General features: G+C 41.2%; 1 protein-coding gene and 1 long non-coding RNA gene across 2 annotated transcripts in view; one reads left to right on the top strand and one right to left on the bottom strand.

Annotated features, from left to right (window-relative positions):
- Positions 1-8,722, bottom strand: part of LOC146346880 (uncharacterized) — a 29,825-nt gene extending 21,103 nt beyond the window's left edge. The window contains exons 1-2 of the long non-coding RNA XR_014789836.1: positions 8,671-8,722; positions 4,140-4,251 (exon numbers count right to left, since the gene is read on the bottom strand). This is a non-coding gene — a long non-coding RNA (uncharacterized LOC146346880). The remainder of the gene's footprint in view (positions 1-4,139; positions 4,252-8,670) is intronic.
- PREX2 (phosphatidylinositol-3,4,5-trisphosphate dependent Rac exchange factor 2) overlaps positions 1-26,897 on the top strand; it is a 218,198-nt gene that overhangs the window by 83,328 nt on the left and 107,973 nt on the right. Inside the window, exons 13-21 of the mRNA XM_084848048.1 lie at positions 1,785-1,834; positions 4,473-4,548; positions 5,906-5,978; positions 17,009-17,151; positions 17,638-17,730; positions 19,680-19,828; positions 20,476-20,561; positions 22,777-22,913; positions 25,798-25,915. Of these exons, the coding sequence (XP_084704174.1) occupies positions 1,785-1,834; positions 4,473-4,548; positions 5,906-5,978; positions 17,009-17,151; positions 17,638-17,730; positions 19,680-19,828; positions 20,476-20,561; positions 22,777-22,913; positions 25,798-25,915 (925 nt within the window). The remainder of the gene's footprint in view (positions 1-1,784; positions 1,835-4,472; positions 4,549-5,905; positions 5,979-17,008; positions 17,152-17,637; positions 17,731-19,679; positions 19,829-20,475; positions 20,562-22,776; positions 22,914-25,797; positions 25,916-26,897) is intronic.

Raw genomic sequence — 26,897 nt, 5'->3', positions numbered from 1 at the left:
TACTATATCTAATAAACTTTATATGGGCTTTACAGAACTAAATTGTCATGTCATGTAATAGCCAACTCCACTTTAATTTCATATAGGAGACGGCTTTGTATAGGAAAGGGCTTCAATTCTTTTTAGGGGATCTAGTAAGTTAGGGGATCTAGTAAGATAGTAAGTTATCTGTGTTCTGCTGTTTTTAAGTCTGAATGTTTGCTAGTTTTCTTTCAGTGCATAATGTATAATATTTATTTGCTGAAGTTACCAGAAGGCATACAAAGAGATAGTGGCTGCATTCAAACATAATAATAAGCCATGAATCCTATCTTATTAAACTACAGTGGGAATGTACTGTGTGCTAGTGCACATAGCCTACCCACTCCTGCTTTGCACTGGCCCTTGTGCAAGTGGATACAAGAAGGCAGGGATATCTTAGTGTGATGTCCAAACCTAGGATTATAGTTCGTTGGGCCCAAACAAGCCAGGATTTATAAGCCAACAACAACCCCTAGTTTAAAGTTGGCTTATGATCCTGGTTTGTTTGGTGCAATGAACCATAATTCTGGCTTCAGATGTCTCACTAAGCTATCCCTGCCTGGTTTATCTGCTTATGTGGAGGGAGGATCAAAGTGGGCATGAAAAGGCTGTAGTTCACACTGTGGTTCCGTAAGCTAGGGTTTCTGGCATCATTATGTGTGAATGTGGCCACTGAGTTACAGTCGTGTTAACATAATTTTAATGAGAAAAAATACCACGCAGCATTGGTTTTATAGGCCTTTATATCTTTGGATGCTATTTTGTATAGAAGGCAGGCTGGAACTGCATAGTGCATATACCTGGGCAATGGGCGACCACATTCAATCTGAGCTGCTGAAATCATTAGACTAATACCCATGCTGAATGCTGTTGGCCACTCCTTAGGCACCACACAATTCCCTCCTTCTGGGCTTATCAGTAAGTGTGTAGGCCCTCACTTTGGTTGCTGCTCAGTGGTGAAGGTTTAATGGTACATCCCATCTCCCTGACACTCCAGACATATTGGTCCGTTTTAAATGCACCATTTCTGAATGTACTTTTAATAAATTTCTTTCTGAATAATTATGTGTTTTTTCAGAAGATTCATTTATTACAGCATTTGAAAACCTACTACTATATTTACTGGAATTCTTAAAGATTTTGAATCATTTCAGTGTTAATTTTTCATTTAATTTGCTGGGAATGTCTGGACAAGATTATTTTTTATGTGGATACAATCAGAAGCAGAAATCAGCCTCCAGATGCATGCATCTGACTGAAAATATACATTCAGTACTACATTAAAAGTACATTCATCATCACACACAATAAAGCTGCATGTATACAAGAAGGAAGTCTCAAAGGGAGACTGAGAAACCTGTTTTCTAGTTCACTGGGCCCAGGTAGGGCCTTTTCTCATTCTTGGCTCAGTAGGGTTAAGTGTGCCTAGGGGGGGTGGGGGGATGGGCAACAGGGCACATTCGAAAGATAATCTTGCCATTGCATACCAAAATGACAAATATGAAAAATGCCTGCATTTGATGACTTATCAACAAATCAATAGTTAGTTTTGGGTGGTGGGAATTCCTAGCCTTTAAAATATTACTTTGGAGCATATACATTTGTATGTGATGGCTGCTTTACCTCTTTCACTTTATTACTGCAATTTAAGGTAGCATTTTGAATGGATATTATTGAGCTGATTTGTTTTGAACAAGCATTTATTAGTTTTACTTGATTTTGAGTAATGTAGGTTTAACATTAGACCTGTTCATCTCTAACAGGGTGTAAGATTATACTGTCGTCTGCACAGTCTGTTTACTCCTGTGGTAAGGTAGGTCTTGTTTTCAGACTTTTTCCTTCAGAAGGTTAGACTTTAGTTGCTACCATATGTGCAGGATTAAGATTCACAAGTGTGTTGGTAGTGGAGATGTAGATAAAGAGTGAGGTAGAGCTGTTTCAGTAGGGAAGGGCTGCAATAATGGCAACCTCATAAACAGTGCAAAAATAATGCAAGGGTATACTGGGGAAGCTTGTACCCAGAAGCAGGGGATGGGGGGCGGAGCAGCACAATTTTCCACTACTCCCTCTCTGCTGCCTGGTATGGGTACCTCACCCTGCTTCATGGGTGGGATGGCCCTGCTGTAAAAGGGAATTCCATAAGGATGGGCTCACTACTAAAAAAAAGCCCTATCTCATGTACTTGCTAAACTGATGGATTTTCATGGTGGACCCTTGTGCAGACCTGGACAGATTTATATAGGTACAGGCAGTCCTTCAAGTACCCAGTTCCTAAGCCATTTAAAGATAAAGGCTTTAAAGATGAAGACCAGTACTTTCAGTTGGGTCCAGAAATGCACTGGCAAGCAGTGCAGCTGGTTATGGAATCAGTGTTGTATGTATGCTGATTACAAGCAACCAGGCAGCTGCATTCTTCACCAGGTGAAGCTTTTGATCTGACTTTAAAGGCAGCCCCATGTAGAGCAGACTACAGTAGCCTAGTCTGGATGTAACTAGGGTGTGAATAACTTCAATTTTCTCTAGATAGGCGAATCTTCAGAAGATTATAAAAGGTACCCCTGGTAACCAGTGCCACTCGTACCTCTAGATTGGAAGAGATCCAAATGTGATCATTATCATCTAAGACCATCTGGAGTTGAGAAGTGATCACCTTTACCCATATCTTCCTCCAATATCTTCCTCAGGAATGGAGCATTAGATACTGAATAATAAATATCCAGAATCCAAGGATTCAATTTTTTTTTCTAACATGGAGCTAACCACTATCTCCTTGAGGACAGAGGGAACTACATGATTCTTCAGAGAGATAGTAACTACTTTTGATATCCAGATGCTAAGCGCAGACCTGGCAGATTTTAATATCCGGGAGGGTCATGGATCCAAAGAGCACATTGTGCATCTCAAACCTGAAAAGCTTGTCCATATCTTCAGTCTGCACAAGCTAAATATATCCAGAACAACATGATTACACAGTTCCCTGGCTGTATCCGTCTCTGACCCTGTCAAAACGATGGCATCCAGGTTGATGGCATCCAGGTTGAAATGAATGCAAGCAACTTTTCTTTACAAAATGTAATGCATATTGGTCACAGCAAGCCTTTGAGAAATTCACCTTCTGATCTCTTGAGCCTATAGAAAGAAACCTCCTTGCCACTTGGTTGGTCAACATTATGCAGATGCAACGGAGGTGGAGAAATAAGCTTTTTTCACTGCCATCACCATTATAGAATACGCCTTAAAATAGTTTCTCACCTGGGTTTGGTCATGCTCACCACATGTTGTCTGCCACCTGTGCTCTAGTTCTTGACCCAACCATTTCATTGCCCTCAGCTCCTTGGAATACCAAGGTACAGATATGCCTGTACAATTCTGGGCAAAGGTTCAACTGTTGGATTTCTGCTTGCTATGTACCTTATATAGATAGCACTTTTTACAAGCTTTTCTATAAAACAGTGCAGCAGTGGTTGCCCTAACGGTTCCTAACCCAGGGCCCATATTTAATCTTGGTACTGATTTTCTAACCTAATTTCTATTTGAAAGGTACACTACAATTATTTCTGCCTTTCTACAGTTTGTATTCATTCATTCATTCAATATATGAGTCTCCCTATAGCTCTCAGGCCAATGTACATAATAAAAGCAAAAAACAATACATTAAAAAGATTAATAATGGAGCAGCTAAAAACACGGAAAAGTTGATTTTAAAATGCAGCCTTAAACATATTAAAAATAAAGCAAGCAGCAGCTAAAATACTTTTGAAAGGCCTGGGAGAATAAAAAGGTATTTGCGTGGCACTGAATTGTCAGCAAAGTAGGTGCCAGACTTCTCTAGGGAGGGCATTCCACACTTTTGGAGGCCGCCAAAGAAAAGGCTCATTCATGAGTATCCACCCACTGAATCTCAGTGTATAAGAACACTCGAAGCCTTAATAACCCTTAAATCATTGTTTTAAAAAACCCAACAATTCCACAGCAATTAATAATTCAACAAAGTGCCAAAATAACATTGATTCATGATAAAAAGAGAAAACAATGGGAAAACATGGAAAAAAGGGCAGGCAGATGAGTGTGCAAGTTAGTAATAAATGTAAATAATAGTAATAAATAGTAATAAATACATGTTTAAGTATTGGTCCAAGAGTTCCTCCCTGGCACACTTTGGGGAGAATGGAGAGTGGGTAGAGGAGAAGGAATATTCAAACAGGTCTTCAGTGGGCAGATTCTAGACGACTGTTGGAAATAAATAGGTGTTAATTTTTTTTAAAATAAACTTCATATCATATGGCTGGCGTACACTTAACCATTATAACCACAGCAATGTTTTATTGTCAGAAGCTAATAAAAATGGAAATGATTTTGAATTAATAATGGGCTGTGTTACGTATGGTATTCAATAAATGTCAAATGTATATGTTTGGGAGTGAATTCTTTCGTATGTTTTCCCCCCCCAGAGATAAAGATTACCATCTAAGAACCTACAAATCTGTAGTCATGGCTAATAAATTGATAGACTGGCTAATTGCACAGGTAAGACAGTGCTCTGAAGCACATAACCATGATAGAAAATGGAATGTATATATTTATTACTATATATGAGTGTGTGTGTGTGTGTGTGTATACACACACACATACACACACATACAGACTTTCCCATGACATATAGCTTAGCTTATATACACCTCACCCAGGACTTTCACCACCATCTGGCATTGTTGGCCAGCTACTAGGGCCCCAGTGTTCCAGAACGGCCCATTGAAGTTGCCTGATCCAACTCCCTTTATTTTTTTTTGTCTCAGTACTCCAAACAAACCCTGGCAGCTGGGTGAAGTCTCCATTTTAATTTTCCACAATGCTTCAACAAAGTGTTTCTCTGGGGCATTGTGAGAAATAAAAAAAAATAGTGGCTAGACCCAGGCACATGGTATGGCTTGGAGTCCTGCTGCTGTCTCTTGCCACTATCATGGAAGCCCACCAGGACCCACTTACAAAGGAGGGCCCCCACCAGAGTGCACTTTGCCCAGGGCCTCCTCAGACCAAGCACCAGCCCTGAGCTGAGCTTCTCTGATGTGTCCATTCTGCCTAAAAAAGATTGCTATGAATCTGGAAAGCTTTTTTACTTCCACACCAAACTAAGTTAGTCCAACATAAGGTATCATTTAACCTACTTTATAGCTCCTTAAAAAATGGATCTCTCTCTCTCTCTCTCTCTCTCAGAGAAAGAAACTATAAGCTTTTAAAAAGTGATCTCTTGAATTATGAATATTACTGAAAATTAAGGTTTTTAAAAAAGAATTTTCAGCCTATATAACTGAAACAAAACATTACTAAGACATATATTACATATATTAGAACATAATACAAGCTTCAATACTGACAGTGATCCACAGGTTCATATTTTAGTCCAGAGATAAGCAAAATAAAGCATACAGATGTTTTTTGGCCCACCAAGCCTTTGTCCCTGGGTCTTGCAGCCCCACACTGCCATCATCTGGTGGCTAATTTGCAATCAGATTATTCTGAGCAAAATCATTCATGGTTTTATATTACATTTTAAATCTTTATTTTAGCCAGTCAGCATACATTCAGCATACGATGTAAAGAAGTAGCCAATATTTTATGGGAGAGTATTTGATCAACCAGTCACTGACAGAGTAAATAAAAGTGTTTATATGACTTTTAAAATTGTAGATACAAAGCAAGTATGTTAATATATTTTATTGTTCCCAAAATAAGGTATTAACTTTGTTTCAGTCATGCTCTGGGACTAAAATAGTGGACATGGGCAATCCAGTTTCTGCACATATTGCAAAAATGATGTGTAACCATTTTCCAGATTTAAAGTTGCATCCCTTTATGTTTATATTGATGTGTACGTTATTCGCAGGGGGATTGCAGGACAAGAGAAGAAGCAATGATCTTTGGAATAGCACTTTGTGACAATGGATTTATGCACCATGGTAAGCAATATTCTTATTTTGGAATTCTGGCACTTTGACAAGATACCATGTAAAGAGAGAGGTAATACCTCTTGTGTTTTAGTTCTGAGGACTCTCACTTATGAGATACTTTTGTGTCTCAATATCATGTGGCTAAAAAGGATGTTAGCTAAGTTTGATGCTATCAGGTATGCAGTGTTCCCTTTGAGTCTGCATTAATTATATCTTCTATTTTGCAAAACTCCTACAAACTCTTTTTGCTATACATGGAACATCATGGTTCACTTGCTTAAGCCACTGATGTATGTTTTTAATACATGTAGTATTTATCCTGCAAACACATTTTGTATAGTACACCTTTGTATAGTACAAATTTCTACCTTATGGATACATATGTCCCAGAACATGATACTAATAACAGATGCAGCCTACAGCACTTACTGATTTGTGGCTCTGATTAGGGCTTGAGTTCCAAATTTTATCCTGGGAAAATTAGTATTTAGTTAAAAAGGAACTTAGTTGGGGTTTGGGATGTCTGGACAGTTATTGGAAAGCAAATGGTCTTCCTTGCTTTCAAGTGACACACTGCTACACCTTCTCATGAGTAAAATGACTTGCTACTATCTATGACAATATGCCATTGGAAGGACCCGTCTTTTTAGTTTCATACTCATGAGTAGTTGTGGTAATGTGCCACTTACCAATACAATAACAATAACTTTGCTTCCACCACAACCCAGCCACCCTATCTTTACTGTTTTTAACCCTGAATATGTATTTCTGGACACAAACAATCCTAGTTTGTTAACTAATAACAACATAAAAAACCCTCTTTGGTAGTCTGAACACACATTCACAGGAAATACATAAATATGAGTGCAAGAACAAATGATAACCCAAACATATGAGAAATGTAACAAGTGGTAATAACTTGTGTATATAAGAGTCCATGTCCTATAATAGGAGTTCTCCAGGTTGGTGTGAGGAAGGCACCCAACAATAGGTTAACTCCCTCTGCTGCCCAGGAAAAAGCAGGGACCACGTGATCAGATTTTTGTTTAGTCTACTGGTCCCAGGCTCCTCCCTGCCAGTTCGTCCCTGCTTTTCACCCAAGATACAGCACCTTTGTTAGCTATTGTAATTTATCAACCTAACGTATCTCAAAGCCTTAACTCTGGGGTCCTCAATCTTTTTCGTCCTGTGAATGCATTTGGAACTGACAGAGTGCCATGGGCACCAGTGGCAAAATGGCCATAGTGTAGGCATGGCTACTCACAAAATGGCCACCATGGGGGAGTCAGGTCAGAAAGACGACAAGACTGCAAAATACTTCGAATATGAAATAATTTACTAACAAATAAATAAACAGAAATACAAACATTCAAACATTCTCAGTAAATAGTTGTAACAGAAATACAAATATCCAAATATTCCTGGCAGAAAAATACAAACGGCAAACATCCAAACATTCCTGCCATAGAAATACAAACATCCAAACTTGCCAGCACAATCGTAGCATGCATAGAAGGATCAGAGGCATGGATCATCATGATTTTTATATGGGATCTCTGTCAAACCACCCTGAAATTTCAGATCTGTGATTTTAAGATGGTTTGGGGGAGATCACATGTAGAAATAATGAGCAAGAGAAAGCCCACTTTTAGTCTTAAAGGAAACTCAGCTTTAAAAACAACAATGAGGTGAGCTTGTGTGACACTATAAAAAAAGACTGCTAACATGTTAGTACTAACTGGCATAAGCTTTCATGGGCTATAACCAACTTCAGTCACACACACACAGACACTCCATATCCCATGAGCGCAGGCACGTGCGCATGCGCACATACGCACAATACACACACACACAATACACACACAGAGAGGAATGTGCTGTTGAGGAGTCTCTGAAAACTTGATGGTGGAAGGATAGTGCTGGAGCAGGGAAACTCTTTGCTACTGGAAAACAGACTTAAGAAGGAGCAGAGGAGGGCCAGGAAAATTGGGGTGGTGGGGTGGAAAGAAACAAAATTGAGGGAAGAGAGTGGGGAAATGCCCTCGCTTCGCCCATGCCACCTCCCCACTACATAAGGTACCAATCCTGGCAGCCTCCACTAACAGAAAGGAGTCGGGTGGGCAAGCAGGCAGGGAAAGGCTCTGGTTTCCCCCCTCCCTCATAGAAGGCCTCATCACCACGCTCCTCAACACAAACAAATGGGGCTGGATGGGGCAGCCAGTGGGCCCAGAAATCTAACACACGCAGTGAACAAGAACAGAGCAGGTGTGTGAGCAAGCATGCGGCAAAATCCTTAACTTTGCACATGCTCCCTACATGCACCAAACAACATCCGGAGTGCCACAGCAAACACACGGCAGACAGCTATGGGGGAGAATGGGAAAAGCTCTCACATCACCACACCCCAGCACTAAAGACTGGAGGTAAAGCAATGCAGGCAGATAAGTGAACAGGCTGGAAATTCCATTGCTTTACTCACCCACCCCCAACAAACAAACAGAAGGGCACAGAGGACAAGCACCACACCTCCCAACATACAAAGATAAAGGGTTGGAGACCAAGCACCATCCTCCTCCTGCACAGACAGTGCAGATAGGAGGATAAGCAGGCAGGAAATGCCCTCTCTTTGCTTGTGCTTCCCTCTCAGATGGAAAAGACCCCATCCCTGTACTGCCAGTTTGCATTCAAGGGAAACACTTACCTTTCCCTTCTGCCACAGCCACCCACCACTCATGCCTGCTTCTATCAGGCATGGAATGGGTGTAAGTATGCTGGTTAGTAAACTACTACTTTGGCCAATCAGAGAGCAAGTGGGTGTGTCAAAACTGCAAGTATAGGTACATAGACTTAAAAATATAGAGAAACTGGGTCCATAGACTTAAAAGTTTAGAGCAACCAAGAAGTTAGCAGGCATGCCTTATATACATGGAAATCAACACGAGGGTGCCATTAAAGGCCTCGCGGGCGCACCTGCATCCTTGGGAGCCCTGTTGGGGAACTCTGCCTTAAGTTTTACTACCTTGCATCTTTTCTTCTTATACTATTCTCTATTCTGTACTCTCTCTTACTAATTTAAAAAATCATCTACCTTTTCTTCCGGTGCTTTGACCCTCTTCTTCACTATGGGTCTGACTAAGGAAGAAAGCAGCAGTACAATCTGCAACATAAGCGAGCAGTGTTACGTCCGCATTATCGGAGACAAGAAATGTACACAGTGCAGCAGTGACCTCAGCCCCTGATTTGAGACTGATTTCACTGGCCGTGACAGAGAGGAAATGGGTGGCGAGCACCAGCCTGAAGGCTCCATCAGTTTGCTTAATCTCGCCACCAAGGAGCAGCCTACAACAGTTTCAGCCACATTTTCTAATACCGGATCTCCTCACTCAAGACCCATATCCAGGCTCACTTTGACTAGCCACATGGTTGTTGAACAGTCAGCCTACTCAGCTTTAGGATACCCTAACTTGGTCATTACTACCTTGCTGGTCTCAAGCAATGACTCCACTGTGTGTATATATGAAAAGTCCTGGAAAGCCTTCTCTAGGTGATGCAGATGTAAAGAACTGGATATCCACCCTGTTGGCCTAAAGGAACTCCTCTTATTTCTCCAAGCAGGCCTTGATCTAGGTCTCAAACCAGGTACCTTACGAAGGCAAACCTCACCCATCTCCTCAGTGCTGTCCAAACCAGGCTGCCTTCCGCTTAGCTCCCATCCTCACATGAAACATTTCTTAAAAATGCCCATGCTCCTAAGTCTACTACCAGAAACAGATTGCCATCCTGCAACTGATGTGTCATCTTATACACTCCAACCAAAGCTCCCACTCAAAACAGTACCTCTCAGGACCGATCTACACTTACAGTTTTTTACGCTTCCAATGAAGTTTCGTCTCCTGTCTTTCACATTACGCCGTCCCCGCCTTGTATTGGAACTGCAATTTCCCACTTCCCTGCTACTGCTTTCAATACCCTGATATTCCGGCTCCTATTCATGTGCTCTGCTCTTCCATGTTTGTCATCATATAAGGTCATAGTCCCCTCCCATGCCTGCCCATATACGGTGGTGTTTGTATTTCCCTCCTGTCCAGTCACAGCTCTCAACGCCCCCATGCGGTCTTCTGGATACTGATTGCATAGCTTCCTCAGCACTCAAAGTTTCTTCATCAACCAGCAAAGGGCTAGATGTGCATGCACTTGTCTGATCTCAGAGGTTCAGCGGGGTCGGCTGTGGTTGGTACTTGGATGGGCGACCACCTGGGAATCAGGCTTCCTGCACTGAGCAGGGGGTTGTTCTCTCCCTTCAAATGACACTAGGTTTTACCTCCTTCTATCCCCTGCTTTGGCTTAAAAAAATAAATAAATAAGGCATTATCTTCAAATCTTCGAAGAATTGTAGCTTCTCCAGCCCGATTTCTCTGCACACTTGCCTGGGCAAGCCCGGGCAAGCATAATTTTTTTCACGGTCCCCACCATGCTCTCAGCACAGAAAGAACACACACACATATCCAGGCAGACAGTCATCGCTACTCACAGATTAACATCAATAAAAATCTCCGTGGACAATTTTAGCATCATCTCATGAGCGGCGGACAAACACAGGGCAGTCTTCGAAGCTTTAGCAGCCCCCCCAAACCCAAATGCTGGGTACTGCTGCCGCTGCCCCTCTTCCTCATGCCGGCTGTCAAGGGCTAGTGCAGGAAAAAGAGCATCGGGAAACACCCCCCAGCCTCTCGCTCTGGCCTCCAGCAGGTGGGGTGGGGAGAAGAGGATAGGAGCCTCCTTCTTCTCTCTACACCCACTTGCTACAGCAGCAGCAGCGAGGGACAAGCTGGTCATTTCCCCTAAGGCCAGGAGAACTTATGGAGAACGACCAGCCTCTCCTGCACCACTGCCTCTGTAGCAATGATGCGGGGAGGATGAGAGGTGCTGCCTTCTTCCCCTCTCCTTGCTGAGGGAACTGGTGTCGGGGGGGGGGGCAGAATGGCAACTTCTTGCTAGGCTTCGAGTCCAAACAGGATGCTCGTGCCATCCCTAAACACACAAGGATAGAGGAAGAGAGGGACGGTGGGTGGGGGATCCGCTAAAACAGGAAGAGTTGCTGCTCCTCCAATGAGAGCTGCCTTGCTGGAGAGCTGGAAAACAGCATGGTGCTGGAGTGTGAACCATGCTTGCGCATTTGATGAAGTACTGGAACGGGGAAACTGAGTGGGTGTGGCTAATCACATTTTAATGCAATTGCGTTTAACCCGAGAGCACGCCAACTTCATTGCAATGGTGGATGCAACGTAGATCAGCCCTCAGGCTCCTATAGCAAAAGGTGTTATTCCTTGTAGCCATCACTTCAGCACAAAATATTTCCAAACTCTCCACACTTGAAAGGTGATGAGAGGGGTCTCATCACCTTTCAAAAGGCACAGTCATCCTGTGACTGAACCCACCATAATCCCTAAAATGAATACCATATTTCACAGAGCACAGGAGATAATCGCACTTTTTTTCTGCTCTAATCCTTCTCACCCCTAGAGAGGGACTGGCATAGGTTAGACATACGCAGAGCGGTCAAATGTATGTTAAAAGAACTACCTCCTTCAGAAAGTCAGATTCACTCTTTATCCCTTTCTCTCCTACAGCTATGGGGAAAAATGGTATCCAGATCCATCTTACTTAGTGAGATGGCTTAAACCCTGCATCTTCTTGGCCTACGAGGCCTCACACCTCCCCAAACCCCTTAATGTCACTGCCCATTCCACTAGGTCAGCACATACATCAGCAGGTACATGGCCCTGTAGCAGAAATCTGCAGATCTGCAACATGGAAAAATCCAAATGTATGAGGCATTGTAAAATAGACACCATCTCAGCAGAGGCCTCCTTCAGCAGGGGCATCCTTCAGCAGGTAGTATCTTCAGCTAAAACACTGATCTTACATACCCACCCTACACTGGCACTAAGCTTTAGTATATCCCATTGTGGGATGCCTTCCTCACACTAATCTGGAGAACAAGACATTGGTTACTCACTGAGAAGGTTCCTTCTGGTTTGGTGTGCAGAAGGCATCCCAACTACGCCCTACATACATCTGAGGATATACCATAATTTGTCTAAGATCACTGGCTTCTGCATCTGCCTGGGTCAGGTCCTCTTCAAGGGTCATATCTAGAGGCTCACTATCTTCTGTGTACTCTCCTATCTCCAGTTGTTATGTTTCTTTATTTATCTGAGCTATATCCACAAATGGAACTGGGAGGGAGGAGCCTGGGATGGGTAGACTAAACAAAAATCTGATAATGTTCCTGCTTTTTCTGGGGCAGTAGAGGGAGTAAACCCATTGTGTGATGCTTTCTGCGCACCAACCCAGAAGAAACCTTCTCAGTGAGTAACCAATGTTCCAGTCAGTAATGGACTATAATATTCAGGGAAATTATAGGTTCTCTTTTTCTGCAGAAACCTGACAAACATCTTTCAGAGACACTTCAGATATGAAATCTCCTGCCTTAGCATGGAGGGTTGGATTAGATGACAAGTGGAGTCCTTTGAACTCTGTTGTCCCATGTTAAAGCAAAGTAGATTGACTGCAGTCTTGTTTGCACAGGTTTTTTAAACAAAAGGCTCTATCAATGTGTGTTAAATTTACAAACCAAGAGTGCATATTCAGGATCTTTTAATAGTTAAGGCATAACTTACATGTATGAAACAATCCAGAGTATGCACTCTTGATTAAAAGAAGTGGCTTGCAGTAGTTGAGACTGTGGTCTACATTGTTCAGCTTTGTTTGCAATGATCCCTGCAGCCAGCAGACACTAAGTGGGCCCTGGATTTTCACCAGTGTCCACTCATAGACTGTGGTCTAATCTCTGTCTGCTTCAGATATAAAAGTTCTTGTTACATGGTTGGATTCAATTAGCTTTTTATCCTTTATTATGTAATTCTAAGGGGACAATTCCTATTGAAATCAATGGCTTATTACTACTCAAGTAACTCCCCTTCATGGATCACTGCCTTGTGGCGAAGGGGCTTGCGTAACTCATTGAAGCCATAAGCTATGCCGTGCAGGGCCACCCAAGACGGACAGGTCATGGCAGAGAGTTCTGACAAAATGTGGTCCACTGGAGAAGGAAATGGCAACCCACTCCAGTATTCTTGCCAAGAAAACCCCATGGAACATATCACAAGGCTAAAAGAGATGACACCGGAAGATGAGACCCTCAGGTCGGAAGGTGTCCAATATACTACTGGGGAAGAGCAGAGGGTATTTCCAAGTAGCGCCAGAAAGAGTGAAGCGGCTGGGCCAAAGCTGAAAGGACACTCAGCTGTGGATGTGTCTGGTGGTGAAAAGAAAATCCGATGCTGTAAAGAACAATATTGTTTAGGAACCTGGAATGTCAGATCAATGAATCAAGGTAAACTGGAGGTGGTCAAACATGAGATGGCAAGATTGAACATCGACATTTTGGGAATCAGCGAACTAAAATGGACTAGCATGGGTGAATTTAATTCAGGTGACCATCATACCTACTACTGTGGGCAAGAATCCCCTAGAAGAAATGGAGTGGCACTCATAGTCAACAAAAGGGTGGGAAAAGCAGTCCTGGGGTACAATCTCAAAAACGATAGAATGATCTCAGTACGAATCCAAGGCAAACCATTCAACATCACAGTAATTTAAGTCTATGCCCCAACCACTGAGGCCGAAGAAGCTGAGGTTGATCGGTTCTATGAAGACCTACAACACCTTCTAGAACTAACACCAAAAAAAGATGTCCTTTTCATCATAGGGGATTGGAATGCTAAAGTAGGAAGTCAAGAAATCACCGGGATAACAGGCAAGCATGGCCTTGGTGTACAAAATGAAGCAGGACAAAGGCTAATAGAGTTTTGCCAAGAGAAGACGTTGATTATAGCAAACACTCTTTTCCAACAGCACAAGAGACGACTCTACACATGGACATCACCAGATGGTCAATATCGAAATCAGATTGATTATGTCCTTTACAGCCAAAGATGGAGAAGCTCTATACAGTCATTAAAAACAAGGCCTGGAGCTGACTGTGGCTCAGATCATGAGCTTCTTGTTGCAAAATTTCAGCTTAAATTGAAGAACGTAGGAAAAACCACTAAACCATTCAGGTATGCCCTCAATCATATCCCTTATGAATATACAGTGGAGGTGAGGAATAGATTTAAGGGATTAGACCTGACAGAACACCTGAGGAACTATGGACGGAGGTCCGTAACATTGTTCAGGAGGCAGCAACTCAATCCATCCCAAAGAAAAAGAAATGCAAGAAAGCCAAGTGGCTGTCTGATGAGGCTTTACAAGTAGCTGAGGAAAGAAGGGAAGCGAAAAGCAAGGGAGAAAGGGGAAGATATATCCAACTGAATGCAGAGTTCCAGAGAATAGCAAGGAGAGACAAGAAGGCCTTCTTAAATGAACAATGCAAAGAAATCGAGGAAAATAACAGAATGGGAAAGACTATAGAACTTTTCAAGAAAATCGGAGATCTCAAGGGAATGTTTTGTGCAAAGACAGCCATGATAAAGGACAAAGAAGGCAAGGACGACGTGGGAAGAATGCACAGAAGAACTATACAGGAAAGATCTTAATGTCCCTGATAGCCATGATAGTGTGGTCACTGAACCTGAGCCGGACATCCTCGAGAGTGAAGTCAAGTGGGCCTTAGGAAGCATTCCTAACAACAAAGCTAGCGGAGATTACAGTATTCCAGCTGAGCTATTTAAAATCCTAAAAGTTGATGCTGTTAAAGTGCTGCACTCAATATGCCAACAAATTTGGAACACTCAACAGTGGCCACAAGACTGGAAAAGGTCAATTTACATTCCAATTCCAAAGAAGGGCAACGCCAAAGAGTGTTCAAACTTCCGTAAAATTGCGCTCATTTCACATGCCAGCAAGGTGATGCTCAAAATCCGACAAGCTAGGCTTCAGCAGTATGTGAACCGAGAACTACTGGAAGTACAAGCTGGGTTGTGAAGAGGCAGAGGAACTAGAGATCAAATCGTCAACATTCGCTGGATCATGGAGAAAGCAAGAGAATTCCAGAAAAACGTCTATTTCTGCTTCATTGACTACGCTAAAGCCTTTGATTGTGTGGATCACAACAGACTCTGACAATTCTTCAAGAGATGGGAGTACCAGACCACCTTACCTGTCTCCTGAGAAACCTGTGCGAGGGTCAAGAAGCAACAGTAAGAACCAGACATGGAACAACCGATTGGTTCAAAATTGGGAAAGGAGTACGAGAAGGCTGTATATTGTCGCCCTGCTTATTTAACTTACATGCAGAGTATATCATGAGAAACGCCAGGTTGGATGAATCACAGGTCGGAATTAAGATTGCCGGGAGAATTATCAACAACCTCAGATACGCAGACGATACCACCCTAATGGCAGAAAGTGAAGAGGATCTAAAGAGACTCTTGTTGAGGGTGAAAGAGGAGAGTGCAAAAGCTGGCTTGAAACTGAACATTAAAAAAACTAAGGTCATGGCATCTGGCCCCATCACTTCCTAGCATATAGAAGGGGAAGAAATAGAAGCAGTGACAGATTTTATTTTCTTAGGCTCCAAGGTCACCGCAGATGGTGACTGTAGCCATGAAATTAAAAGATGCTTGTTCCTTGGGAGGAAAGCTATGGCAAACCTAGACAGCATAGTAAGCAGCAGAGACATCACCTTGCCGACAAAGGTCCGTCTAATCAAAGCTATGGTTTTCCCAGTAGTAACGTCTGGCTGTGAGAGCTGGACTATACGGAAGGCTGAGTGCCGAAGAAATGATGCCTTCGAACTGTGGTGCTGGAGAAGACTCTTACGAGTCCCCTGGACTGCAAGGAGGTCCAATCAGTCAATCCTAAAGGAAATCAACCCTGAGTGCTCATTGGAAGGACAGATACTGAAGCTGAAGCTCAAATATTTTGGCCACCTAATGCGAAGAGGAAACTCTCTGGAAAAGACCCTGATGCTGGGAAAGATTGAAGGCAAAAGGAGAAGGGGACAGCAGAGGATGAGATGGCTAGATAGTATCACCGATGCAATGAATATGAACTTGAGCATGCTCCGGGAGTGAGCGGAGGACAGGAAGGCCTGGCGTGCTATGGTCCATGGAGTCACGAAGAGTCGGACACGACTTAATGACTGAACAACAAGTAACCAGTCCACTACAACCCATCAGGAAGTTCTTCTGAAGGACAGCCAATGAATTACATTGGAGCTATACAACACCACACCATTGGTGAGATGGGGATAGCCATAGGTTGCTGCTGCTGATCATCAATTAAGGGGCATGTCACCCTTATTGGTGGGCATCATTTGGTAGAAGCAGACACTGGAGTAACTGGAACTGGTGGCTGCTAAATAGCCAGCAGTGGCTGCCATGGTCATCGGTTGATATGCTGCTGGCCATTTAGCAACCATATGCTTGCCATAGTGCTGCTTCGGTCACCGCTGCGTATGTTGCTGCCAAACAATTCCCCCAAATATGGGCCCTGTTTCTCTCAGGCAGGGGCAGTGGCCTCTTATTACCCTCTGTCCCATCTCACCTGCAACCACTGGTGTTTATTGTACAGCTCCAATGAAATGAAGCTTAAGGAGTGCTTTCTGGTGGAGTTTTTGCTAAATAAAATATTTAGTTTGTGCAATGAGGAAAAAGTAATGAATGCCTTTATGAATGAAGGCATCAAAGAATCTTGGATACAACAATGTACAAATTGCAAATTTTCTCCACTACAGTTATGTGCAAAAAATACTTCTTCATGATTTAAATGTATTTGTACTTGACCAATATTTATATCACCATCAGTGTGCATGGTGCTTTACAGAGTAGAAGAGGACAGGTCCCTTCTCTGAGGAGTTTACAATCTAAACATTGACATGGGAAAACAAAGGAAGGAGAGTGTGGGAGACACAGGGAAGCAATGTGTGGTTGTTTCAGTTGCACGTGCTTAGGCTTAATCAGAATATCAGAAAGTGAAATTAGTTTGTAGCATCAGAGAGAAATCATTCATATTATTTGTGTATCAAACAGTGCTGGAAAAAAGTGAATTCAAAGATGAACCACTTCTCTTTCGTTTTTTTGCGGATGAAGAAATGGAGGGTTCGAACATGAAGCACAGGCTCATGAAACATGATTTAAAAGTCGTGGAAAATGTAATAGCCAAATCACTGCTGGTAAGTTTTTAAAAATGGAGTGTGTATGTGTGTGTGTATATATCCTGGCACCTTACTCTTAGTTGTAACAAGTGAAGAAGGTCCATCCTGCATTGCTGCTTGTCAGTTTAAATCTGTTACAGCCCTGGTCCTGTCCTAGTCTTCTCTGCCACTCTTCCCATATGTCAGTTTTTAGCAGAAGATACATCTATCATCAAAATCTATTGGTGGGACACTAACATAGACTAAAACATATCATTGTGTGTTGGCTAGAGGCATCGACACAATACTGCAACTTCTGATATCAGTCAAATGCAGCAGTCTTTGCAGCTGGTCGTACTTGCCAGAGCCAAAGATTACAGGAACAGTGTGTTAGGTAATCATAATTTAAATAACAATATGTTATCTATTTGCTGTTGGCAACATTAATTTAATCTGATCATTTAAAGATATTTTCAGTATTTTGTTTTATATAAATAGCAATTTATATTTTTTCCTTTTTTTCAGATTAAATCAACTGAAGGAAGCTATGGTTTTGGCTTGGAAGACAAAAACAAAGTGCCAATAATTAAAGTAGTGGAGAAGGGATCGAATGCTGAGGTTAATTTATAATCATATAGGCTAATTCATAATCATGTGTATAGTTTACTTCACAGATATTCCTGTCTGAAAAAATATTTTTATACATTCACTTCAGTGTGATTTTTAACTGCATGGAAGTAACTTCTCCAGTTACTGAATGTAATGAGAAGGTTTTGCTCACATAGATGCTCTATACATGAATAGTGAATACCCGCACAGAAGTGTTTCCTGGATTATGTGGTTAGAAAGTTAAGATTTTCCATTTATGGGAGTATTGTTTCAAAATTAATTTGTGTGTGTTTGAAATCATTACTCTTCAAAACAGAAATAAAATAATTGTTTGCTCTTTAGGCTTTAACTGTGCTTTTCAGGCTCAAGTTCCTTTACTTCAGTGGGAAGGATCCAGTGGTGCACTACTGCTGTTGACATTGCGATAGTGGAAACCACCACTTGCGTAACAACAATAGCACATGTTAGTGCCACGGATTTCCCTGGAAAGTGCATTATCAAGTGCTATTGATGTTTTGAGAGGATTGATTTCCACCAGTGCAACGTCAATAGTGCTACCGGTAGCACATTATTGGATCCTTCCCATGATCTTGTACTAGTAATGTTTGGGGGCGATTGGTCTGTCCTGCTAGATTTAGAAAGCATTGATGGAAATTATATATTTTACATTTGGGTGGCTGTGAGAATGTGATTGTTTAGTGTGTAAAACTTAAGCTTACAGTTAAATCTGTGGAGTATTGAATTGGTTCAAAATGTGTCGTGTTCTGTTAGAGTGTTTCTCAGTGTGGATAGGGCACGGGGAAACCACCAATGTAGGCAGAGCTGCAAACAATTGTGCATGCCTTATTGGTAGTAGGTTTATAGGCAGTAAAGGCTCCTAATTCCCAAACCATGAGGTCTGACCACGCTGGGATCATTGAAAGAAAGGAGCGGGATCGTGACTTCTTGACCCAGTTGCTGGAGATTACGTTGTATAGGGAGAAAGCCATCGTAGGAATCCAAAGGATGAATTGATGTTAGGGATGTGTAAAGTGGGGTGGGGGTAGAGGGAATAAGAACTGGGTAGAACTGCTGTAGCTCTGCCTACATATACCCAGTGAGGTTTTTTAGACTGACAAGATGCAGAAGATAGACGGGGACATGTTTTCACAGGATTTGAGAACACTGTTCTAACACAATAAATACATCTGTTGAGCACAATCCTATACATGTCTACTCAGAAGAAAGCTCCATGGAGTTCGTAGGTATAGGATTTGGTCTTATATCCCAGGTAAGTAAGTATAAGATTGCAGCTTAAAGTTAGATTTTAAAGTTGGAGGTCTTCTGCATCTTCTCAGGAGACAGGGAACAATACAGGAAGTGAAACAGGTTTTTAATGATAAGGTTGTGATACAAGGTTATACTCCGCCATCATTCAGGTTGAATTTTTGAATAAACTAAGAAATATTCCCTGAGTAGTTCGATTTACTCCAGAGTCTTATAGGTATAAGCAATTCCTTTGCGAGATGAACCTGGGATGTGAAAGATTTTTGTGATGTAGCAGGTCCACTCTTTTGGTCAAAAGAGTTAGTCATTTGAAGGTACCATTTGGCTGATGTACATTTTGATCTGTATCCACAAATTAAATGTTCAGTAAATTCTGTATTTTCAAATGCATTTCTCTCTAAAGTAAACTGTTTTGCAGTATATGGAAAGATGAATCAAGATAATCTAGCATTAAACTTTTTAGACACAATTGCCAAGGCTTGCATAAAAAATAATATAGCTATGTCTCCAATAATTCTGAATTTACAAAACTTGCACTTTTAACAGAAAAGGATTGTGTAGATTTTACAATTGTGGGCATAAGCCACATGGCAAGCCTTTCAACATCTTCCTCTGTATAAGCAAAGGATATTAGTACATCACTGGTTTTGCTAAAATAACTGCTTGTGCATGTTTCTTGTTTTCTTATCTAGATGGCAGGTCTGGAAGTTGGGAAAAAGATCTTTGCCATTAATGGTGACCTAGTTTTTCTGAGACCCTTCAATGAAGTGGATAGCTTTCTGAAAGCATGTTTAAGCAGCAGAAAGCCCCTCAGGGTACTTGTGAACACAAAACCCAGGGAGTAAGTTTGGGAAATTGTAAAGATGGTTTGGGAAATTGCAAAGATGGTGATCAACGTACATTGCAAAAGCATACTCATAAATTTATTTAAGGTGGAAGGACAGAAAAAACTCACTTTTGCTAAATTTTAAATGCCTAGAATAGGGGCTAAAGGTTACTGAGTGAAAGGACTGATGACCTAATGGGAATTCAGGTAATTTAAGTTATTGATATTTATCTAGTGTTGTTCTTGAATTATAATAATCATTGAGTAATGATCTACATATCAGAAAAATGTGAATAAAATTATCTTTTTGTTAATCTTTAATGACAATTTATCTGTCAACAATGAAGAAATATTTAGGGCATATTCTGATGCATGTTTAGACAGAAAAAAGTCCTACAACTCCCAGCATTCCCCAGCCAGTATGCGCCCTTAATCAAACATTTGAAGAAGGCATTTCTGAAATTTATAAGCAGTGTTCCTTGCTTGTCTACATTAGATTCAGTGTTTATTCTCCCCCTCAAAAGTTAAGCTTTATTAATAGACCATGCAATATATTCTTTGAGTCTTCCAGATAATTTTAAATATAATTTATGTAAAATTTGATGAATTAAATAAACACATTGGTACTGAATTTTTTATCTTGAGGTTTGTCTTGTTCTCAGGACAGTGAAGATCCTTGACTCTATGGATGGTCTTGGATTCCAAATACGAGGCTTCGGTCCTTCTGTTGTCCATGCTGTTGGAAGAGGTAGGATTTGGGATTTAAATGGACTGTTGTTATGAATACCTTTTCCAAACACAAAAGCCCATACAAAACTGTACGCAGAATTACCCAGAAGTAAATTGTTGAATCACATACTTAACTCTTGAAGGGTATTTGCCATTAAAAGTAGCTGTAAAAAGTAATGATGAAAGGAGATTATGGGGTTCACCATACCAAGCTTTTTATTTTGCAGTTTACCAGGGCTTTGTTTCCGCTTTCTAAGTGAGATAAAGATCAGCTCTTTACACAGACAGGCTCTCCGCAGCCTTGGGGTGGAGAATGAGCAGTGAATCAGTGGGCCTCCCAAGAGATTCAAGTATATCTCTCTGGTGCTCTCTCTTTGCAAAGCAGCACTGGTGTGTGTGTATGGCTTTGTTGCTGTCAGCTGTTTACATGGGGGTGGGTGGGTTGCTGTCTTCTTCTTCTTCCTCCTCCCCTAGCCAGCTCCACACTCGCTTTGAGCCTTTCCTAGCCTGGCCAAGAAAACTCCTTCCAGCCCAGGTCAGCAGGCAGACTTGCTGGAGTGGGAGAGGGAAGGGCAACTGTTATTTTCCTGCTCTGCCCAATGGCTTCTTCTTCCCAGGCTGTGGTTATATTGGAACCATACATTTACACACAGCCATTAAAGAGGATTTACATTTAAACAGTGGATTATCTTTGCGGGATAAAGATAAAAAATAGCTGGATTTGCCTTGGAGGTTACAGAGTCATGTAATGACCCACAAACTTCCGTGAGTGACCAATCACGAGTACGCTATAATGCCTTGTATAAAGGCAGCCTATACTGTATGTGCAGCCACCCTAATTCACTTGCAAGCAAAGCAGATGCTCATTCTGGGCAACAGTGAGGAGAGCAATTGTCTTCAAGCCCTGTTTGTGGGCTTCCCAAATGTATTAGGCTGATGCATGTTTTGAGCAGGTAGTTATACGTTTTGGAGGTGTGTATATGTGTCATCAAGATTCTGCTTTTGGCAGTCAAAATGTTAAGGTCTTTTAGGTGAGCAGTCACTGGTACAACAGCTTACACTGATGAGCTTCCTGACATCCTAGCCAAGACAAGCTGTGATCTTTCTCTAAGCTTTGCTCTGCTGAGCTGCCATGATTTGCTGCCAGAAGTACGGTCAAGAATCATTTGCTGCCTGTAGCCTTCACTCTATTTAGCTCTGTTGTGAGGTCAGAACAGTAAAGCATAGTTACATTGAGGTATTCCAGGTTAACTGATTTGTGGACTGGCCTGCCCAAATACAGTTTCATACCTTTTACCCATGGCCACAATCTCAGTAGAAAAAGAACACAATCTATTTGGAAACAGAACTAGGTTCCAGCTGCCAGATCATTCAGGACGAACTCCAGCTATATAGACAAGGTATTGTAAATTGACTGCCTGGATTTGGTCAATGAGTAGGAGAGTTTTTAAGACAACATGAGAGAGAGAGTGAGAAAGTTTAAAGAGTACTTAAAAAAAATTTTTTAGAAATTAAGGTTTCTAAAACATAATTTTTACTGAAACTTTTAATAAAGGTAATTTCCTTTATTTAAATAAATTTAGGTTTCCATTACAGATGAAATGTTAAAGAAATTTAAAATGTGGACTTTTAGCAATGTCCATGGACTTGGATCTTTTGCTTATTGTTTTGTAAAGAAACATCAGATCTGTTTCAGCACTTGTGTCAGTCTAAGAGTGACAGAGAAATCTATTATTTAAGAGTAGTGTCAGTTCCTACCATCAAGGTCCAGGGGGCTTCTTGGGAGACATAAAATGATTTAAGTGTGAAATGGATGTGAATATAACGTGAAATTTCCAAATCAGTTTTTTTATCCTATATTTCCATCAATATCAAATCTTCCTCTGCATTTCTGTTTAAGTTCCAACTTCTGTATTTTTGTATGATCAAAGTTGCATACAGTTATGGAAAGTTTAAAAAATTGTCCACAAATCCACTGAATCCACAATACTCTGAAAAGCCAGTCTTTTGTGGATTCTGCATTATGGATTCATAGATATCTGGTGTCATTTTGATCGATTGTGGATTTCTCCCACATCCCTATTCTGCATTAGGGCCATAAAGCTGGTTCACTTCACAATGCTTCTGAATTGATCAGCAACTATACTGTACAATCAAGCATTTGGGGGCTGCTGTTTTCCTTCCTTTCCAAGAAGGAAACTTCTAACTTGGTGCCTTTTCTAACTATTTCAAAGGAACTGTGGCAGCTGCTGCTGGTCTCCACTCTGGACAGTGCATAATCAAAGTGAATGGAATTAATGTCAGCAAAGAAACGCATGCAAGCGTTATTGCCCATGTCACAGCTTGCAGGAAATACAGACGTCCAATGCATGTAAAGATGCTTCTTACTTTGTTTTATTGTAAATGTGTTATTTTTTGTATTTTACTTGTTCATGTCTATCCCCTTGGGTAATGAATGCAAAAAATATAATTGAGGCAATAATTCACAGTCAGTTATATCAAAGGCTGCTATCTGATCGAATCTGAAGTACACATTGGAACTAACTTCCTCTGAAATCAAAGGGGACCAACCTCTAAATAAGAGTGTCAGATATAGGGATATCACCCCTTTCCATCACTCAGCTGAATCCAGCAGAGTCTCTGATGTTATACATGCAGCATGGAAACTGAATTGAAAAGTGAAAGGCATGTATATACCTAGTTCTAAACATGCCCTTTGACAACCTTGTCAATAACCTTTCTTGAGAAGAATTATTAGAAAGAAGACAGGCTTGTCAGAGAGCTTCCAGTGAAGGGCTTCCGTTACTGTTAAAACAGAAGTTCTTAACATTCTGAACAGCTCTGGACTCATTCTGATGCCATGGTGCTCTGCAAGGGCCCTGCTTCAGGGACTTTCCTGACAGAAGAACTGAAGAACGATTTAAGGGAACAGTCATGCATTGCATTGGTGCATGGGCCTGACTTTCTCGTTCTCAACATGAAGTCAATTAAGCAAAATTGAGATTTGATATCCTGAGAGTATAGAATTGAGATTATCTTCTTTTTCACAAGTATACACAAATCATCAAGAAATTTGTGTTGACATTTTTGGCAACAGGATGCTGTAATATGAAAGAAAGTTTTTTTTTAAATGCCATTTATTACAATGCATGTTTATAAAATATATTTTTATTATTATTTATTATTTATTGCATTTATACCCTGCCTTTTTTCCTCTTGCAAGGAACTCAAGGCGGCTTACATTATCCTCCTCCTCTCCATTTTATCCTCACAACAACAACCCTGTGAGGTGGATTGGGCTGAGAGTGTGTGACTGGCCCAAAGTCACCCAGTGAGCTTCCGTGGCCGAGTGGGGACTAGAACCCGGATCTCCCAGCTCCTAGTCCAACACTTTTGCCACTACACCACACTGACTCTATAAATATATCCCAATTTCAGTCTCATAAGGTAAATAAAAAAGATTTGGAATTCTTCAGGAATACTTTTGCCATGTTATTGAAAGGAAAATAAGCTTACAACCTAGTTTAACATGTCATATGGAAGCAATATAGATAAGTTCTAATTTTTGGTGTCCTTGCTTAGCTTCCATTCCATCCCACACATTTCCCTTTAGAGGCTGTGTTTTCAATTCTGTCAGAACACACACTATTTTTGTAGTTCATCCAGCTGCATTTAAGTCAGGGTGACAAAAATTTCCATGGGGAGAGAATGATTCTGTAACTCAGCATCTGATTGATTTTTGTTTTATTAAGTCAATTAAAATATTTTTTTAATTTACTTTTTACTGTCAGAGTTTCCAGCAATGCTTCTACATAATTACTAAGAGCACATTTTGGAGTAAAACAAATAAGGAAAAGTTACTTAGTCTGGCTAGAGTGATCTATAACCTGTTAACTGTTGTGGCAATCTAAGTAACAACCAACAAGCGATAGCGACAGATTTCTACAGCTCAGCCAAGCTTCCTCCCAAACATGGCTTGTTAAAATCATTTGTGGATAAAACGCAGTGATATGGAATAGGTTGCATACAGTTCATTTCACTGGAGAAATGGAGCTTTTTCCAAATATTTCAATAACAGCCTATTCCTATTTATGTAAGAGTAATCTTTTCGAAAGGGAAAGGAGAAGGGGACAGCAGAGGATGAGATGGTTAGATAGCATCACCAATGTAATGAACATGAACTTGAGCACACTCCGGGAGAGAGTAGAGGACAGGAAGGCCTGGTGTGCTATGGTCCACGGGGTCATGAAGAGTCGGACACAACTTAACGACTGAACAACAACAACCACCTTTTTGAAGATGTGGGAGCTTTATAGCTTGAACTAAGACTCTAACTTTGATTTATGAGCATTAGTATGTAACAAGTGGGACCTACAACAAAAGTTACAGTGTGGAGTATTCAGTATTCCAAGCAACCAGCCATGCCATCTTCTAGGATACTCATTCCATTCCAGTCTGTTTTTTTAACCCCCCCCCCCCACTGCCCCGTCAACACACTGCATGGCTGTCCTTATGTCCTTATGTGGTCACTGAGTCCTCAGTAGGCTATTTTTGGTCCTCAGCCCCCTGCTCTTCTCTTTTGTCTTTTTTTCATAACCATTGACAGTCTGACCTGCTGTTGTTTCAACACCATTTCTCCCTTATTGTTAAGCTTCTCTCTCAATCAGATGACATCATGATATGACATAGCAAATCAATTTTGGCCACATGATGACATGACTGTGGGCAAATGAAGCTGCACTATCCTCACTACAGATGGGTGTCTGGGGCAAGGGAGGGGGGCAGGGAGAAGGCCAAGGGAACTGATGCTCCCTGCTTTTCCGTGCTGCAGTGGCTCATTGCCTGCCTTTGCAGTACAGTGCTGCAAAACACAGAACATTTGCCTGGTTGCCTTGGCAAGGTAGGAATGCACTTCCTGGTTTTCTAACTGCACTGCAAGAGTTGGCAATGAAATTGCCACTCTGCAGCACAAACACAGCATTTTCTGCCTTGCCATACCATGCCATGGCGGTTTCATTGTCAGCCCCCACAGCACAGCATGGCAAGACAGGGAGCAACAGGGATGCTTCCTGCAAATATTTTTGCCCCCTTTGTGGCAAGACTTTCATGAAAAAGGGGCTGCTTGGGGGCCATTAAAATCGACTCTTCATTTTGATTCAGCATTAATAAAAACATTAGTGCTATTGCAAAGCTAGTATGCATTACTGTTTTATTAGGCATGTAAACTTTTTGTCACTGTTATTACTGTCCTATAGCAAGACTCTATTCAGTGGGTATATAACAGCATTGAGAGTGCTCAGGAAGATCTTCAGAAAACAAACTCTAAACCCTTGGGTGATGATGGAGGAGATGCATTTGATTGCAAAGTAGAAGGTGGGATTATTTATCTCTTTCTATTATTAAGCAAAATAAAGGGAAGCTTTAGTTATTACATTTACACCAAAGCAGGAAAAGCAAATACCCCATGTAATGTCCAAGGAGGAAAGTTGTACATCTCCTTTGAAGTGAGATGCATGGCACCAAATGTGAGGGTAGTTCATGCATTGTATTGCAGAGAGATGTGTGACTTCACCTTGACACATTATACAAGAAGTACAAAAAACGGATACATGAGTCAATTATATTCCTGGTTTCTTCACTTCAGTGCAATATCCAAAATGACATAAGGGTAGGAATCTGATGGAGTATAGGTTTTATTTGAATGTGGATTTATTTACAGCCACGTTATCTGGCATACTGACATTGAAAATGGCACTGCTGTTAACCAAATTATGGCTAAGTATGTTCAAAAAGGAAGTGAGAACTTTTGTAGAATGTTACTTTTGTAGGATGTGAGGCAAGATCATAACATAAAATTCAAAGAACAAGATGAAATGCAATTATTACTTGATGGCATGGTTTTCTTAGCTATTGTGTATCTGATATCACAGTACTTATTCATCATATGAATGCAATACTTATTACTAGAGAGTAAGCTAATACATGTTCTATATAGATAAAATGTCTCATGATTTGATGCTCTAGGGTTGAATTCAGGGAAAGTTGAGAATTCTGTTTTTCCCTCTTGGTGAATGAGTGAAAGTGTTCACCTGTTTAGGATGTATTGCCTTAAATAAGCATCATTTGCCCTCACCTTTGCAATAGGCTAGGGTAATCCAAGTTAAGGAGTCACTGCTGTCTTTAGGGATGTCAGAGAAATCCTCAGTGGATTCAAATGAGTTCAGATTTCTATGAATACGACCTGTGGCTTCCACAGTGGACCATCTTTTTCTGAGTTGTATGGATTCCACATGCTTATGGACCAGTTTTTTTTAGCGGGGGGGATTTGTGCAATTTCATCTGTTTGAAAATGTGC

This window comes from Heloderma suspectum, chromosome 4 (genome assembly GCF_057233095.1).
Source record: "Heloderma suspectum isolate Gila_16-S chromosome 4, 16-S_ref, whole genome shotgun sequence".
Classification (NCBI taxonomy): Eukaryota; Metazoa; Chordata; class Lepidosauria; order Squamata; family Helodermatidae; genus Heloderma; species Heloderma suspectum.
This window is presented reverse-complemented; position numbering and strand designations above follow the sequence as displayed.